Source organism: Ammospiza nelsoni, chromosome 12 (genome assembly GCF_027579445.1).
Source record: "Ammospiza nelsoni isolate bAmmNel1 chromosome 12, bAmmNel1.pri, whole genome shotgun sequence".
Taxonomy (NCBI): Eukaryota; Metazoa; Chordata; class Aves; order Passeriformes; family Passerellidae; genus Ammospiza; species Ammospiza nelsoni.
In genome coordinates, this window is record NC_080644.1 from 9,026,921 (window position 1) to 9,044,882 (window position 17,962).

General features: G+C 45.7%; 1 protein-coding gene across 1 annotated transcript in view; it reads right to left on the reverse strand.

Moving 5' to 3' along the window:
- Positions 1 to 17,962, reverse strand: part of RIMS4 (regulating synaptic membrane exocytosis 4) — a 55,605-nt gene that overhangs the window by 12,562 nt on the left and 25,081 nt on the right. Inside the window, exon 2 of the mRNA XM_059480648.1 lies at positions 11,410 to 11,551. Coding sequence (XP_059336631.1) covers positions 11,410 to 11,551 — 142 coding nt within the window. The remainder of the gene's footprint in view (positions 1 to 11,409; positions 11,552 to 17,962) is intronic.

Below are 17,962 nucleotides of genomic sequence, written 5' to 3' on the forward strand. Positions count from 1 at the left end.
GATACAACAGAAACAGCATTTATTTGGCATTTGTTGCAGAGAAGGCTTAGCATTTTTCTCAGTTTCCTGTGACACCAACTGCCTACCAGCACAAGGTGCATCCCCAATGTCCAGGACCACACTCTGCTCCCTGTGGGCACACAATTCCTGCCCCACCACCCACCTGGCATCTGTCAGCCCCCCATGGCAGCCATCCCTGGGACCAGGGCAGAGTTGCTGATTTGTGGCTCCCCAGGATAAACTGTGCACACAGAGAGAGAGAGAGCCCCAGGGCTGGAAAATCTGCAGGGACATGGCATGGGGAAAGCAGAGAAGAGGGAGCCCAGAGCCAGACAGGCTTTATCAGGCTCGTGATTTGCCCATACAAGGAGGGAAGAAGTGAGTTCTGTGCACATGAGGACCAGCGAGACTCCGTGACCCTGCTGGCTCAGGCATTTTGGGCTGCACACAGACAGTCAAAAAAGGATGAAAACTAGTGCCTAGAGAACTCAAAATAGTGCAGGAAAAAGAAAGATCTGACAGACAAAGACGTAAGATGCAGCACAAGATGAATGGACCATCAGCCAGAAGGTAAATGTTTTCTTTATTCTCTTCAACTCATGGAAGACAAATGGGCCAAACTCGGGTCTCACTCCTGCCCTGGGGAGTGTGTGACCTGAACCAGCACGTAAATAACAATCTGGCAAGACAACTCATGGCTGTTCAGGGAAATGTTCACTGCTGTGCTCAGAACAGATGCTTGGGCTAATTAGCAAGATGCTGAGGACCAGGACAGAGGAAGGGAAGCCCAGGACTGGGTGAAGCTGAGGGCTATGAGAGTTCACAGCACACCCAGAACCAGGTCTTGGAGCAATTCCTCTCTAGAGGGAAGTCCAGCCATGTTACTGCAGAGGACACACAAAGTGGGGAGAAGACCACCCACAGAAACCCCTCTGGCCCCTGAACACTCAAAACAATTCAATAAACCATTTCCTCTTACCTGCCAGGGAGAATCACATCAAAGGCTGATGCCAAGCACTCCTCTGCACTATTCCTGTGTGAGAGGAGGCACCTGCGCTCTCACACCAGCCCATCTCTCCTCTGCTCTAGCAGGAGGTGTCCCTGCCCAAGGCAGCAGGGCTGGAACCAGATGATATTTAAGGTCCCTTCCAAGCTGTTATGTGATGCTAACTACAAATGCTGCTAGCAAAGGCTCTGCCCAGCAGCTGGGGCAGCTCAGGAAAAAGCAAAAATACCTGCTAACAGAGCAGCTGATGCTGCAGCCTGCATCGATGATATAGAGGAAAAAAGCAGCAGAGTATGAAGGACAGTGTTAAAAAGCACAAGAACAAGGACTGTTTGGGTAAAGGTGAACCAATGGCAACTGGAAGTGCTTACAGCAAAGCAAAGGCTGCTGTTACCCTCCATAAATTCAGGAGTCAGAGCTCTGGATGACCTTGCAATGATGAATGCTCTGCAGTGAATCCACAGCAAGAGGGCAGGACAGTGCTGCAGGGCCACCCAGGCTGGGCCACCAGCACAGAGCCTTGCAACGAGGGCAGTGGAGCTGCTGCTTGAATGGAGCTGCTGATCCCAAGGGAATGGCAAAGCTCACTTAAAAACACAGGCCAAGGTCAAGACTCAATCAGTCTGGATAACAGCCATAGTTAATGGGTTTACTAGCACTATAAGAAACTCAGTATTAAATTAAACAGTTAATGTTCCCCACTGTTGTTACATTTGACTGGGAAGGGAAGACATAGGAATTACTTCTATAATAGATTATGCCATTAGCTGGTGGAACTGGCTGCTATGTTGCACAGAGGCTGACCTTTTGCAGTCCTGCTTTATTAGACACTAGAAGCAGCAGCTCTAAATCTTGGCTTTGACCAATTCCTGGACACATATTTGGGTATTGCCAATAACCCTGGAATGGAAACAATTTCTCTCTGGAAAAATCATAAGCTATCTCCAAGAAAGCTACTGCTTCTCCCTTGAGGGGAGAGGGAAGGGGAAAATAAAACAGCAGAAATTTAGTATGAATGTGGATTAAACCCAGCAGGAAAGATTCAGCAGAATAGACTAAATTTCAGATGCTCAAATTCAGCTTGGTGAGCTGTCTGTCAAACGCTTAGAGAGAAGCTGGGATGGTGAGGTGAGGGGGACATGTATGGTGAGATCGCTGAGACAGGCTCTCCCTATTCCCTCAATTGTTTTTCCTGCAGTTAAAGCAGGGAGGAAAAGAGCTCTAGGGAGCACTGTGACTTCTTTTAACTCCTTAAATGCAGCCCTGATGCTCCCAAGAGCCCTTCCCTGCCACTCTGGAACATGCTGCAGGCTCAGCAGGCTTTTCCTGCCTGCCTTTTGCACATATCAAGCTGTTCTGACCTGCCCTTGATGCAGAAACCAGCTCTCCAGCTGAACCACTACACGCTGGATGTGCTGGAGACAGGCTCCTGAAGGGATCTGCCGCAGGTGACAGTGGTGTCTCCACCCTGGGTGACAGCCAGCAGATGTTTCACACACACTGGAGCAATCCTGGAAAGCCCTGCCCCTCCCATTGCCCAACACGTCTGTCCCTTAAGGGGAACAATCACACAACCTGGTTATCACTGATATGAGATGTCTTTTTTTCATTGCATCTAAAGAGAAATGCTAAAAATAGCCAGAGGAATAAAGAGGGAGAGCATTGCAGCTGACTTGCAAATAGCAGCTGCCAGAGCCAGCAGGGCCCTGTGACAGGACCATCTCACGCTGCAAAGAGCTGCACACAGAGAAGATTAACAGGTGACACTTGTCAGCCTTTTGTCTAAAGGGCACAAATCCTCCACTGAGCAAGGGCAGCGCAGCCTTTGAACAGCAAAGTGAAATTAATTATCTCTTCCCTGGCCCTTTGCTTTCACTAATCATGATTTACAGGCTCTGCTCTGCCACAGCCAAATGGGGATGATTTTAACAGAGTTAAAGATGATGGGTTTGCTGTGGAATTGGTCCTAAGTTGAATGTAATGCTGTTGTTGGCCAGAAGGCAGAGGGAGAGCACAGGGAGGTCAGCAATGCCTCCTGCGTGTCAAGGACAAATGAAGGACATTTTGCTGGAGGATGCTCAGACCACGGTCTTCAGCTGTAGGCAAGGAGACACAGCAGGGACAGCAGAAAGATAACACTGGCTATTAGCAATAATAATATTACTGGATACTATTGATCCTGGGATCTCTGAGCCCACCAACACAGCAGAAACCTGCAGCAAGGTTAACCCTGGCTGCACAGGCACCAGCTCCCACCAAGGCTCAGCACAGGCTGCAAACACCAAGTCAGCATCAAATAACCATTGCTGTTCCTGAAGTGTCCCGGCACAAGAGCAGGCATGGCAGTGGGGACACACCTGGGGACAGCAGAGAGCCAAGGACAGCGGGGACACACCTGGGGACAGCAGGGAGCCGGGGACAGCAGGGACACACCTGGGGACAGCAGGGAGCCGAGGACAGCAGGGACACAGCCAGTGACAGACGGAGCCAGGGATATCAGAGACACGCCTAGCGACAGCAGGGACACACCGAGCGACAGAGGGAGCCGGGCCAGCCGCGAGAGGGAGACACCAGCCCACGGCAGCGCCGCAGTTCCCGCACTCCTGCGGGGCCGTGCAGAGCAGGCACCAACCACCGGCCCGGCTTTATGGCACAGAGGACAGAGCCATAAAGCCCTTCTGTCTTTTTGTGACATGTTTATATGCAGAATAAGACTGGCTGTATATACAGACAGGGGAACAAGAAGCTGGATAGCAGCACCGTGGAAAGGGACCTGGGGGTCCTGGTTGATGGCAAGTTGAATATGATCAGCAGTGCCCTGGCAGCCAGGAGGGTCAGTCCTATCCTGGGCATCAGACACAGCATTGCCAGCAAGGGAGAGGATTGTCCTTCCCTGCTCTGCTGCAGCCTCACCTCAAGTCCTGGGGGCAGTTTTGGCACCACAATACAAAAAAGACATTGAACTATTAGAGAACATTATTCAAAAGATGCCACAAGGATGCTGATGGGACTGGAGGGGAAACACTGGAGGTAACATGGCTTGCTCATTCTGGAGGAGACTGAGGGGAGACTTCATTGTGGTTTTCAACGTCCCCATGAGAGGAAGGAAGCAGAGGGGCAGGTACTGATCTTTTCCCTCTGTGACAGATCCTGAAGAAATGGTTTAGAGCTGAGTCAGGGCAGGGTTAGACTGGATATTGGGGAAGGATTTTCACCCTGAGGGTGGTCGGGCACTGGAACAGGCTCCCCAGGGCAGTGGTCACAGCCCTGCGCCTGTCTGAGCTCTAGAGGCGTTTGGACACCGCTCTCAGGCACAGGGTGGATTCCTGGGGTGTCCTGGGCAGGGCCAGGAATTGGGCTTGAGGATCCTCGTGGGTCCCTTCCAACTCAGCATATTCTACATTCTATGGATCTTAGAAGCTGTGTGCTCAAACTGGGGCTGAAACTGCCCAGACCTTCTTCTTTTAAACACAACATTCCTAACCCTGATTATTTACAAAATCTGTGCAGCCTCTGAAGACTGTGCTCTCGTGCTGCATGCTGTGGGTCAGGGAGTATGAGATCTGTCCTCTATAGAGTAATTTAAGAGTGGCTTAAAGGCTCCTTGCCGGCTGCTTGCCTCTCTGCTCGTTCAGGGTAGCAGCATTTCCTGACCTGCTCCTTGCAAAGATCTGTGGGCAAATCATGCAGTCGCTCCCTTCATGGCACAGCAGCTGCTCCTTATATATGACTGGATGGAGAACCAGCTTTTCAGAGTTTGCTTGTAAACTGATCAGGATTTGAATGCTTAGATGGACAACACTGATTTCAATGCAAAATGCCATGAGGAAAATGCAGAGCAGCTGTGCTGATCCCTCTCACACAGCATATGTGGCTCTGCTCAGTCCCTTCCACACTCCTGCCTGCTGGTGGCTGCAGATTAGCATGCAGAGTGTGCAGAGGCAGACACTTTTAGGGAAAATGTATCATTAATTTCTTTTTCTGTCCGTGCAGAGTTTGTCCGACCTCTTTTCTAAATCTATTTTTAAATTGCTCCTGGGACTCTGTATGCCAGGTATCCCATTATGCTGTTGGGAGCGTTTGCAGAATCAGCTTGTCAAAATCTTGTAATACTCACAGGAAATATGGTCAGAACGCATCTCCACAGGTCAGCCAGTCACACCCAGGTCCCAAGGCCAGAGCAGCCTTATTTACACCATCTAGGACAGCTGCTTTTCTAACCTGTTCTTAAAATCCTTCCCTTTGAGTTTATTCCTGTGCATTATTTTACTTTTTCCTTCCAAATCTTTTCCCAGTTTTTCCTCTTTACACATCAGTCCTAAACATCCTTTGTGAATTATCAGTTTGAAAAACAGACCACATACTCCTTTCTATTCCTCTTGATATCACACTTTTTTATAAGTCTTACATGACTTTGAGAGTGGTCTTGATTGTACTAACATGTAATGGCCACACACTCACTGCTGTGCCTGTGCAGAGGAAATACAGAGCAAGGCATTCATCTCCCTTCACAGGCTGGGTGTAACACCCTTTTGTCCAGGAGCTCTCTCAGGAGAAGAGAATTTTGTGTCCTTCCCTTGGACCAAATCCCCATTCCTGTCTCTCTGTTTCACACATTGCACACCTTGGCTCCCACAGAACTCCACTGCTTTGGGTTCAGCGAGGTGGTGAGGCCAGACAGCTTCAACACAGCCACCCCCTGGCACACCCAGACAACAGATATTTTCAGAAGATAACATTTTGCCTTGTTCTTTTCAAGGAATCGTTTACACCATCCACACAAACACCTATTTGCCATCATCTCAAGTCTCCAGAGGTGATACATTCTTAAAGAGCTGCTCCACTGTGTCTGGTATGTGCATGGGATGTGTCTGGGCCCAGGGTTCAGAAATTATTGTTCTGTTCTTGTAAATAAAAAAGCCTCTTTTTCTTTATCCTCTCATGGCACAAACTTGCCAAAATTAATAAGCAAGTTGCCTAAACACAGCCATGCATCTCAGTTGTTTGACTTGCACAGCTAACTGATACATCACACATCTACATCTAATACGGAGCTAAACTCTCCAGCTCTATCTTTAAAACAGGGGCAGCAACAGATTCCTTCAACCAGAAGAAATGGGGAGAGGGAAGTCTCCTCTGAAACTGATAACATATTTGACAGTTATTTTATTTGAGCATTAAAAAAACCCCATCAGAACTCCAATTTCAGGGAGCAGTAATGTTCTGTGTAACAATCACACTCATCCATATTGCATGTTAACGTCTTTTAAATCACATCTCCCAGGCAGGAGCCAAGCAGAATCTATCAGAAAGGAGGAAGGCAGAACTTGCCAATGTCCATTACCCCATCTTTCAAATATTTATGGTGTGCAGGAGCAATATGCATGCAGCTACACTGTCCAGGGACTGGGCACAGAGCCCCTGTCAAAGTCGATGTGAGCGCTGCAGGAGCCTTCACTTTGGCTGGGAAGGTTTTCCATGACCCAAACCCACCCTAACCCCACCAACTGCACACCCCTCCTGTGCCAGGCAAGATCTCCAACTCTGCCTCTCAACAAGCTCTGTTTCTCCCTGGGCCACTCCAGTTTCTGTAGCATTTTTAGCACTGTGACGTGCTGTCTTCTGTGCTGTAACACATTGTACTCCGCTCGCGTATCCCGCTCCTTCTGCTCTGCTCTATGAATTCTGCCACTGAAACAGTGCTATAAAGACTATGCAGTGAATTTTGCACAAAGACCTCCCCCACTCCCTTCCCCACCCTGCCAGGCTAGCTCCATTTTTAGCAATCACTAGTCATCTAGATGCACTGAATAAAAGATAGCTACCTGTCTTCAGTGAGCAATTCTGTCTGCTCCCAAGGGGTTGCTGAAGGTGGGATTCACTGTATTTCCTGCTGGAACTACAGCTCTCAAGGTCACATCCTTTCCAAGCTGTTCTGGTCAAGCTTTGCCTGCACAAAAGGATGTGCTGTTGCTGAACAGGCTAAGGAATTTCTTGATATATTACAGAAATAATCTCCATGCCATCTCAAAAGACATAGATTTCTTGCAGCCTGAACTGATATTAACATGTTTCATTACATTTCTTTAAAGGACTTGGATAAAAAGAGGCCTGAAGATAATCTGTTATAAAAGAGTCTTGAAGTCTCCTGGCTTTGGAAATCAAACAAGAAACATTCAGGGAATAGCTGCAATGTGAATCTCCTGAATGGGGCATTCAGGAATCAAGTCTTTTGGTCATTCTTGAACATTGATGGAGAATTTCTGGTGAAGGGAAGTGAATTTTCATGTGGTCACAACCCAGGCCAGTATTTTCTCCTGCTTCCTGTTAATTATTATTCCACAGTGAAGCAGAGAAGGGCAGCAGCTCCCCCAGCCTAAGTCCCAGGGCTGGCTCACACCAGCCCAGGGGCAGAGCTGGTACCAGAGAGAGAAGGAAGCCAAGAGGTGTGAGATGCCCTTGCAGGTGGCACTTGTGCCAGGCTGTGTCCTGCTCCTGCCCAGGACACAACAGGGCAGGGCTCAGGCAGCACTGCCCTCACCAAGGAGAAGGGAGCTGAGATGGAAACCACAAGATGTTTCCTCACTGGACCTGCACACTCATCTCAGATAATATGAGAACAATCCTTCAAGTCTTTGTTAGTCACTACCTGCTGTGCTTTTCTAAGGTAAAAATCACCTGATCTCTCCAGAACTTAATCATCTCAGCAGTAGCCAGCAAGAACAAAAGCCCTATGAGTACCACTCACTAGGCACTATGGCAGCTAGCAGGCTTTTGTTCCAGGTCCATTTTTATCTTTCTGCTCCATTTTCAGGAAGAAAAGTGTTTGGCAGGAACAAGTTACATACAAGTCCAGAATCTACTGCTTTTTGAATGCTGTACATGGTCTCATGCAGCTGCAGCAAAATCCAGCCAAAACAAGATGCAGATGGTGCAAGAGCCAGGATGGAGCTGAGATTCTGCTGAATCTCACAGGGCTGTTTGTGAGTTATTCCTATATTGGGAATTGTATCCTTGCAGCAATCCTGGTGTCCTGAGACTACCCCACAGGCACTTACTACAGTGGGCAACTGTTTCCTCAAGCGAATCTTTAAGAATAGACATAGAAGAAAATATTCACTGCTGCAGGATTTGTAACCAGTGCTAAGATTGTTCCGGATGAATTATGAATGGAAACATCTGTGTACCTGAAAGCACAACCAACCTGGCTGCAGCAGATCTGTTCTCCAATGAAAGGGGAAGAACAGACAACAAGGTTAGAGAGAACATCACTTCCATACCCTGTTTGAGGGCAGATTGTAGCCATAAAGACCCTCCAAAAAAGGGAACTAAAAGGTGGCAGTGCTGCTTGAGATCCACAGAGATGAAAAAGTGCAAGACCCTGAGGTGAAAGATCACTCCAAAATAGCAGGTAAGTCCTAGAAAGTGTAAGAAAAACACAGTCTAAGAGCCAGTCTGCTGTGAAGAACCACTCAGCAGACACAGTGAGGGCTTGACAGATGGTGTCCCCTGTCCTCCCTGCAGCACACAACCCAGCCTGGCTCCAGCACCTGGATTCATGAGGCTTGGTGCCCCCAAGGGGTGGGGAGAGCATGAGGGAATGAAACCTGGACATGGGAATGACTGAAAACAGCTTTGTTCATGGTAAATATCTACTTCTCCTTCTACAAAGTCTCATATTGAGTTTCATTATATTCATTTCCTATACTAGTGCGCAACCAGTGTGCAATGGAAATTCTGGATAAGAAGGTTGGAGGACTTCTTGTCTGGCAAAAATTTACACCAAGCAGTGTGTTCACAATGTCAGCGTTTCCTGGCATGCTATATGAGCTTTAATTCCAGGAGATTTATCATCATTTAGCCCAGTTAAGTCTCCAGTATACTTCATTTTCAGGTAAAGGGAGTATTCAAAAGAAGGCCTAGCATACCTCAGAGGTATATCCCTACAAAATAAGCCTCTCCATGAAAAAAAAAAATCTGGATTTTATGCATGCTGGTGTTCACATGAAAGCAGCATTGCTCAAAATCATGCACTTCAGAACATTCTTAAACTGCCATACCTTGCACTAGCACAGAGCAGCTCCCTGCAACAAAAAGCAGTCAGTGAGCAACACATTCTAAAAGCAGTTTGTATGGCTGAGGGCAGGTATTTAGGTCTGCTGCAGCAAAGTTTCAACAAATCTTTGATCACTTCAGCATGCCACCTTTGGAAGTTGTCCTGTCAGCCCTTAAATTGATAAGGATCATAAGAATACATGGAAGTTGAGAGGTGAATCCATCTTTTTCCAGGTGTGGACACACCAAAGGGATCCATGGTGGAATGAGCTAGAATAGCACTGCCTTGCTGAAAACCAGGGGCTTGACAGTCACTGCTGAAAACTCTCTGACTTGGGAGAATGTGCACCAGTCACAAACCCAGCTTTTATTAGAAAGAAAATCAACTTGCCACAGCTAACTGAGACATATGAATCTTCATTCTGCCTCCCTGGGAAGACAGCTACAGCAAATGAGAGAGGTCAAGAGAAATCTGATTAAGGAGAACACATTTCTGTTCCTCGAGGCTATTCCCCAAACAATTCCATTCTTTGCTGCAGGAAAAGAAAGCAGAGAAACTCCCCTCCCACCATGTTTCAAGAGAATTGAGCCCTCTTAGCTCTTTGTACTCTCAGCCCTGTTTGCTTATCACTTGTGGCTCAGACATATAGCTGCAATTCCCACTGGGTTCCCAGAAGAGATTAATTATCCCACCCAGGAACAAAGCATCCAGGAACCACTTAATCACACTTTTCAGAGAAGGGAATAAACCACCCCATCCCTGGCTGAGGTGCTGGCAAGGATGGTCTGGCAGGGTTCAAGGTTGGCATACCAAACCTCAGGCTTGTTCTAATAAAGACAATTGCATTGCAAGACAGGCTTTTCCTTTTTCTGTCCAGCTGGTAGCTGCATGTCACCTGCCTTCAGGGTGAGACAGCACTTGCAGGGGTGCAGTATTTTGTTGGCAGAAATACTCCCCTTCCACGAAAGCAGCTGATGGAAGCAGTGAGAGGACACAAACCATCCAGGGAACTACACCCCTTCCCAGGAGGATAAGCTATGTAAATATGAAAAAGAAAGAATTTTGCCCTGCATGAAAGCAGATTCTTACTCCTCATTGCCCAGGGAATGAACTTAATCACTAATCCTCTGCATCTAGTAGCGGAGGCAGAACTCCAAGCCACAGGACTGTGCTGGTGTAGCAGGAAAATTTCCCTGGAGACAGCAGCTCACAGAAGAGATAAGGTACATCACAGCTTTGGAGTGACAAGATTGCTATCGCAGTCTGTGCCTCATTACTATTTTGAACCTCCAGCACAGATCTATGATGCCTTTCCAGGATTAGCCTACTTCTAAAGCTAAAGAAAGTCTCCCTTAATTTACAGCTTGTTACTTATTTAACACCAGAATTACATTAATTGAGAGTGCTTTTGGACTATCTCAGCATTTTAGCTGTACAGTGTACTTGGAATACCACACAGGACTCGAGAGAGCATACAGTGATGCCAAGTGTAGTCCTTGGCTTGAACAGGACACCTTTCAGGTATAGAAACATTGTGGCCACACACCTAGAAAGCACAAAATCAGATGGTATGTACTGCCTTCCTCTCTAAACACTGTGGGTTTTTTGCTTCCAAAGATTCCCATGAATAGTCATCTTAGTAAAATAATTAAATTTCCATATATGGCTTCAAGTAATGGAAATACAAAAACCAGAACTGGAGACAAGTCAGGTCTCAAAGTCCTGGCCTAAATATCCCCTGCTTTGCACTCTGGTAAAAAGTCTAAATGTAAGCATGTTGTAACTTCTCTTGGAGTCAAAAATCTTTTCTGAAACCCATTCTTTTAGGACACTATAATTGAGATGAAACAAAATTAAGTTTTTTACCGAAGTACACACAGGCTCCAGAATATATATCTTGATATGAGAATTTTGCTGCACTATCATGTATTTTATTACTTCCACCCTTTTCAGCACCTTGAAACTTCTGCCTGCTCCAAACCAAAGGGCTATTTTGAAACAGGGGAAATGGAAAACGATTGTGCAACATTAAAAACTACCGGCTTATAATTTACGAGCAGTAATGAGCCTCTGCTACTGACCCTGAATTACTCATCCAAAGGCAAAGTGGTTAAAAGTAATGGGTATCTGCTTCAGCTCAGAGTAATGAGGACACTAAAAGAAGTATATAAACAGTCAAGTATGTGCCAGCTATGCAGACAGAGAGATCTGCTCTTATTGCATGGGCAGTACACCTGCAGCACAGCAAGTCAGAAAAACACATCGTCCATCATGCTGCAGGAAAATTAATAGGTTCAGGGACAGTGCATCCCACGAGTGAATAGCCAGCTCCTTTTTGATGACTTACTTTCCCTCTGATCCATAGCTGTTCATGCTGTCCTCGATGGACTCGTGGCTGGCCTGGCGCACGGTCCTGCTGGGCATTTCCACGGCCAGGCCAGTCTCTGTGCTCCTCTGGATGGCTCCCTTCAGCCTCCGACCATCACCATCTGGGAACACACGGGAGAAACGGCTGTCAGCCTCTGCTCCCACAGCCTCTGCACTCACAGAGCCAAGGGGAAGCAGAGGAGGTCTTTTGGAAGACCAGTCTTTATTATATAGAAAATATATTTCTTTATTATAAAATAGAAAAATTTATAATAAATTATATATTTCTTATATTACATATATTATTAATATATAAATTATAATAAATTCCTTTATTATAGGAGATATATATCTATAAAAGGCATTTTTATATAATAAATGCCTTTATTATATAGGAAATATATTTCTGTATTCCTTTATTATAAAATAGAAAATTTTATAATAAATTATACATTTATTATATTATATATTATTATAAATATATAAAAATATAAATATATAAAATTTATAAATTATATGTTTATATATTTTATATCTAAATATAAATATATAAAGATTATAATAAATTCCTTTATTATAAAATATAAAATTCCTTTATTACAAAGGAAATAACATTTCCCTTACCCAGCCCTGCTTCATCATCAGCTCCTGAGTCACCTCTGGAACACACTCACTGCTCCACCATGTCAGGCCCAGCAGATAATTAGAGCATGCACACCCCCCCTACCTGCTCCAACCATTTACACCAATTAATTACCCATTGAGAAGGCAGCCACACCAGCTGGCTACACCCAGAGCTACCCAGTCAGGGAACACAGCAGCAGCAACCACGGGCACAGCTGATGCCTCCAAGCCTTTCCCAAATCCCATGTTGCTGCCCCAGGTTGTGTGGAACAGCACAAAGAGTGGCAGGTCCTGGTGGGTATCAAGGGGAGGAAAAGATCAGGCAGCACCAGAGGTGCTGTCAAAGCAGGAGCCCCCTCCCAGACCTGCCACAGGGGAATGGTTGGGCACAGCCAATATGTTCCCTGGTGACACCAGAAAGGAACCAGCAGTGGAAAACCCTGGAGAGGACTATTCCCCTTGACAGACGCCCTCAGCCACAGTGTAGAGGGAATTAAGTAGGTTCTGGTTCCTCCTGGGTGCAGTCTTCAGAGGCTCAGCCCTCTGAAATTAACAGCTGCTATTTTCATCCTCCATCTCAAGCAGTCTGTTTCTCAGAACAAACCATGTTATGCAATGAATATGTAATGAATACCATTACTATTAATTGCTGTAGCTGGTGTTAGGAAGCTCCAGATTTCATCCCACATAGAGCACTCATCCTGAAACACATCTGCTACAAGTTTTCTGAACAAAGTAAAAATTATCTCAATCCTCTAAAGATGCTCAGTCATTACCCTGGATTCAGGCAACAAACCTCTGACCCACAGTGCTCTCAGAAACCTTCCAACTTTTTTGAGTACCACCTCCAGAGGAGAAATGACCCAGCTATTGAGTCTGGAGAACTCAGGATTGCCAAATATTAAAGAAAGCAAATCTTTCAAAGAATCACAGGATGGGTGAGGTTGGAAGGGACCACAGTGGGTCATCTGATGCATCCTCCCTGCTGGAACAGGGTCATGCTCGAGCACACTGCACAGGATTACATCAAGACAGTTCTTGAATATCTCCAGTGAGGGAGACTCCACAACTTTCTGGGCAACCTGTTCCAGTGCACCCACACAGTAAAGAAGTTCTTCCTCATATTCAGGTGGAACTTCTGGTGAATCACTTTCTGAACTACTTTGGAAATATGAGGGTATCTGTAATAACCTGCCTAAAATACACTGTTATTTGTAGCAGGCTGCTTGACCTAAAATACTTTTCTTTAGATCTTGGTGGGAAGAGGGACTTTGGAAAAAAAATTCCGTAAGATACCAGAAATGCTTCCTATCTCACTTCTCCAATTATATGTACATGGAAATGCAAAGACAAAAATTCTCCTATCAATACAGCTGCAAAGTACCTTTTCCTCTACTATCATGAGGTTTCCAACTGGGTAAATGTGCTGGCCCCAGGGCTCTGTACCAGCTGCTGTCCCCACATATGGTGCAGCCTGTGTACACACGTCCCTGTGAGCTGAGGGGATCGAATTTGCACATTCTGGGTTAACATTAACTACAGTTTGTGCTGTTTGTGTGCCTAGAGCAATGCATGAAGCACATTGTATAAATCAGGAAGTCACACAAATGTAAAACATATTTCTCATGTGCTTTCAAAACCCAAACCTTCAGGCAAGACTATCAATATGGGCATCAACAAAAGCGAAGCTTTGTGAAATGGCCATGCTTGTTCTCCCAATCAGTGCAGAGCAGCTCCCTTTGATTCGCCCTCCTTAGCCTTGTGCAGCTCACTGGAGCCTCTGATGGGGTTTGCAGGTTCCTCTGAGGGCACATCCCACAGCCATGTGGGCAGGCTTGATGGTCCATTTCACTTGTCTTGCATTCACCTCCACAAACAATCTCTGAGTCACCCACATGCACCAGTGCCCATCCTTCCTCCACGTGTGCACTCAGAGACTCATCCTCCTGCCCTTTAGGTTACTCCTCACAAGAGCTCTGCTGGCAGCCACAGTCAAAGCATCAAATGACATAAATGTAGGATACAAATTAAAAATGCCCCATTGGCCAGCCACACAACATCTGCTTAAAAATAATCTCCTATTTCCCCAATCTAACGAGATGTGCCTGGAGACACTCAGAATTAAAAGACTATTCATCCACAGCTGGCAGCAAATGAGAGGCTTGGGACAGAGCAAGGGTTTGGAGCAACACTAAGTGCTTGCCCTATTCTATCTTCTGATTGAAAGCTAGGGAAATAAAGGAGAAGGGCCCAAAGGCAAGGAAAGGCAGCACTGTGGGAGCACCAGGGCACTATACTAGAGATTTAGCTGGCACAAGGCAAGTTCAGCTGTAGAGCACCACATGCACAGCTTTCCACTGCTGGGTGGGTCATCTTCTAGTAGTCCTGATTGCTTTTGCAGATTGGGGAAAAAAGAGGAAAAAAATGGCAAAAGTTTAATTGAGAATCTCTGTAAAACAAGACAATGGAAATAAAGGAAAAAATCCTTTGTTCCTCCCTCTTCTTCCAGACAGGGATGTACAGAAACTCCTGCATCTTACAAATGATCACTCATTATTCTGGAGAGAAAGGTTGGAGAAACCTTTCTTCCCTACAGTCTCTTTTTGCTGAAAGTTTTCTTTAAACAGAAGGAGAATGTTTTTTTTTTTTTTGTCAAAAAGGCAAGCTCCCAAACCACAGTAGCCAGAGGCATGACTGAAACAGGGTAAGAGATCACCATATGCACTAGAAAGGCCATCAGAAAGGAGGCACAGGTTCCTAAACTATCCCCATCAGCTGGGAGAGTAGGACAGATCAGGGATAGCACACCTGGAAGAGAAATAAATATGGATGACACTGCACTTCTCATCTGTGAGCCAAAAATATTTCACAAGCAACGGTCACTGACCATCAACCTTCTCTGGTCAGTGTGGAGCATGGCATAGGGGCTGTGCCTCTTCCCCTTCCTGAAATCTTTGTGCTTTGACACCTTTGCCAATCAGAAGGTAAATGAAATGCATCTATGTGGGTGTTGCCTGGCAAAATCATTTGTCTTAATTTGTCAGTGGTATCTGAAACGAGTAAGAGCAGTATCGACATTTTCTGCAGCGTCACCAGATTTATTCCCTGCACCTCTTCCAATTAAGCAGCAAACAAGAGAGGTTAAGCAGTCAGTCAAGCCTGCAGTGCAACACCTCACTAAGAGAGGATTTCAGTTTGGGATGACCTTGGGGAGAAGAAATTTTTTGGTCAAATATCCAGGATGAAGATACACAGCACCTCGCTGATGCCAACAACCAGAAGGGCCCAGGAGTCGCTCTGCCAAGCTCTCAGTGCTGACAGGTGCTTTGATTTTGCTCTGCTCAGCCAAACAATTTATGTTTGGCTAAAGAATATCTTCTAAAGCACTATCCACTCTGGGTGTGAAGAATATCAAGAGATGCAGAATCTTCCATTTGCCTGCACAGTTTATTTTACTACCTGACATTTAGAGATGTGGCTTAAGTTTGCCTGGTTTCAGCTTTCACACATCAGGTTTTTTTAGTGCCCTTCTCCACCCCAAGAGCTGCTTTGTGTTCTCACTATACAGACTTTTCTGCAGTGCAGATGAGTTATCTCTCAATCTTATTTTGACAAGTTAAACAGACTGAGAAGTCTATGTCTCTCATGCTCTGGCATTTTTTTTTCTCCTGGCCTTGAATCTTTCTAACAACCTCCCCAGGTTTTAAACGCCCTTTTGAGAACAGAACTGAAGTCTGCATTTAAGTGCAGAGACGCATACAGAGGTAAAAATCAGCTTGTACTCTCATCTTCACTACTTCTGCTGGCATCTCCCGAGACCACAGCAAGCTCCTGGAGGAGACATCTCATCTGGAGGCTCTGCAGTCCCTTGCCTGTCCTGTTGGCAAGACCTTGCAGAACATTATAATAAAAAATACGTAACAAAATGAATTTTATTTGAAGAGAAAGCAAGCAAAACTCCAGACAGTTTTATAGAGCTCTCCCACCCTCAATACTATTTACTCTTTATCTGATGTCCACATCACCTGTGAATTAAGTGAGGTTTAAACTCATGCTTGCTCCAAATCAAATGAAAACACTGAGCACCACCAGGCCTTCAAGAGAGCCCTCCAGTCTTTGAAGATTTCCCTTGACAATTGCTTTTTGATACATGAAGCAAGGTTTTAATCCACTTATCACAATCACATTTTTAGGGCCATGTTGTTCTAGGACAAAACCCTAACATACCTACCACACTCAGTATCTGTGTCTTCTAAAACTTGGCGAAAAAATAATTTCTCACAAGACCCATTTTCCCTACATTCTTCTTGATTGATATTAATTATATCCCATCATTTTATTCATTATGAATTAGATCTCATTATCATGTTTCCTCTCATCTTTGAGTGAAGCCAGACCAGCCAACCAGAAATTCCTTCCAGGCAGCCCAGTAACAAATGAAGAGGAGCAAGGTGACCGTGGAGATGCCCTGTGCAGAGCCTCTTCTGGAGAGCTCTCTTAACTAAACTTTCAACTGCCAACCAAGAGGCAATTCTTCTCAAGGATGGTGCCACTCCTGTGCAAGAGTTGCCACCAAGAACTGGATTTGCCTGAAATTATGGGGTGGGAAAAATAAGAACGGTGCTGCTCCCTTCTCTCCCCCAAGGAAAGAGTAACCACTCCTCGTGTCCTCTTTGACATCACTCCCACACACAACTCTTTGAAGTTGTTCCTCTCTGCTGCTGACAGGCCTCTCCATGCTCAGAGGCCAGCAAGTCTTGAAAAATCTGTGAGTCTGGCAATAACTCATCACAAGGTCATGATTATATAATTATTACTCTTACACAGAATTACTCTAAATAGGTGTTTATTGATGGCACTTCTGAGAGACAGAAGTGTCTCTCACTGTTATCCCTGCACTGTCTAATCTCTTAGCATTTCCTTTTCCTCCACCCAGGTACTTGTTACAATCCTTCTGTATTCCACTTTGTTTTCAATTTTCTCCTCCACTGCAGCTTGCCACCATCACAAAAAGAACCCAGCATGATGCATGTGCTACAGACCCTCCTGTACTTTAGAATTAATTGGTATTGATTTAGCCCTGAGATTAGGCATTGACTGACTTTCAACTCAATCGGCCTGACTCCTAAATTACCCACCCACTTCCAAGCACAGAGCACAGTGGCACCCAAAGCATAGGGACATACAGCACCAACATGGGCCACCCAAGACACCAAGTAGCTGTTATCCTTTCCCAAACTTCAGCTTGAGGAGCCAGGGGGAAAATCAGGAAGGGAAATCACTTGGATGCTTACTTTTGTTTGCTCCTGTTGCAAAGCTCTGAAAAATATAATATTTTGTATTTTCCAAGAAAGTCAGTCCAAGCTTGAGCAAAGAGACTGCATCCCCACTGCTCTTCTTATCCAGGTGCAGCAGTATGGAACAATTCCCATCCAAACATGCTGCAGGGCATCAGCCTGGGCAGACTCTGCTCCCTGGATTCACACCTGGGTTCCTCAGCACATGAATCGCCTGCTTTGCCCCAAAACACAAACCTGAGCTTATGAAGCATGAAGAACTGACAGCTCCAGCAAGGGACCACAGAAAAACCCATCTGGCAGAGTCAAGGAAGCCTTCAGAGCATGCTGTAGATCAGGCAGAGCAGAGCCAGGACAGGACCTGGCTGCCTGCAGAGGAGATTTGCCTGGAGCTATCTCGTTTCAGTTCACCTGCCTGTTCCATCCTGGGCTCAAACACAGGCTCACAAGCCCTTCCATTTTATACAGTCACTAACTTCACTCTTTGGTTTTGACCCCAGGAGGTTTTTCTAGCTTTCCTCCCCATGGAGATCTGCCCCTGAGAAAAAAATGAAACAGTTTGGGGCTGAAAATGAAGAAAAACCATGAAGCACCCGCCTGGATAATATCACC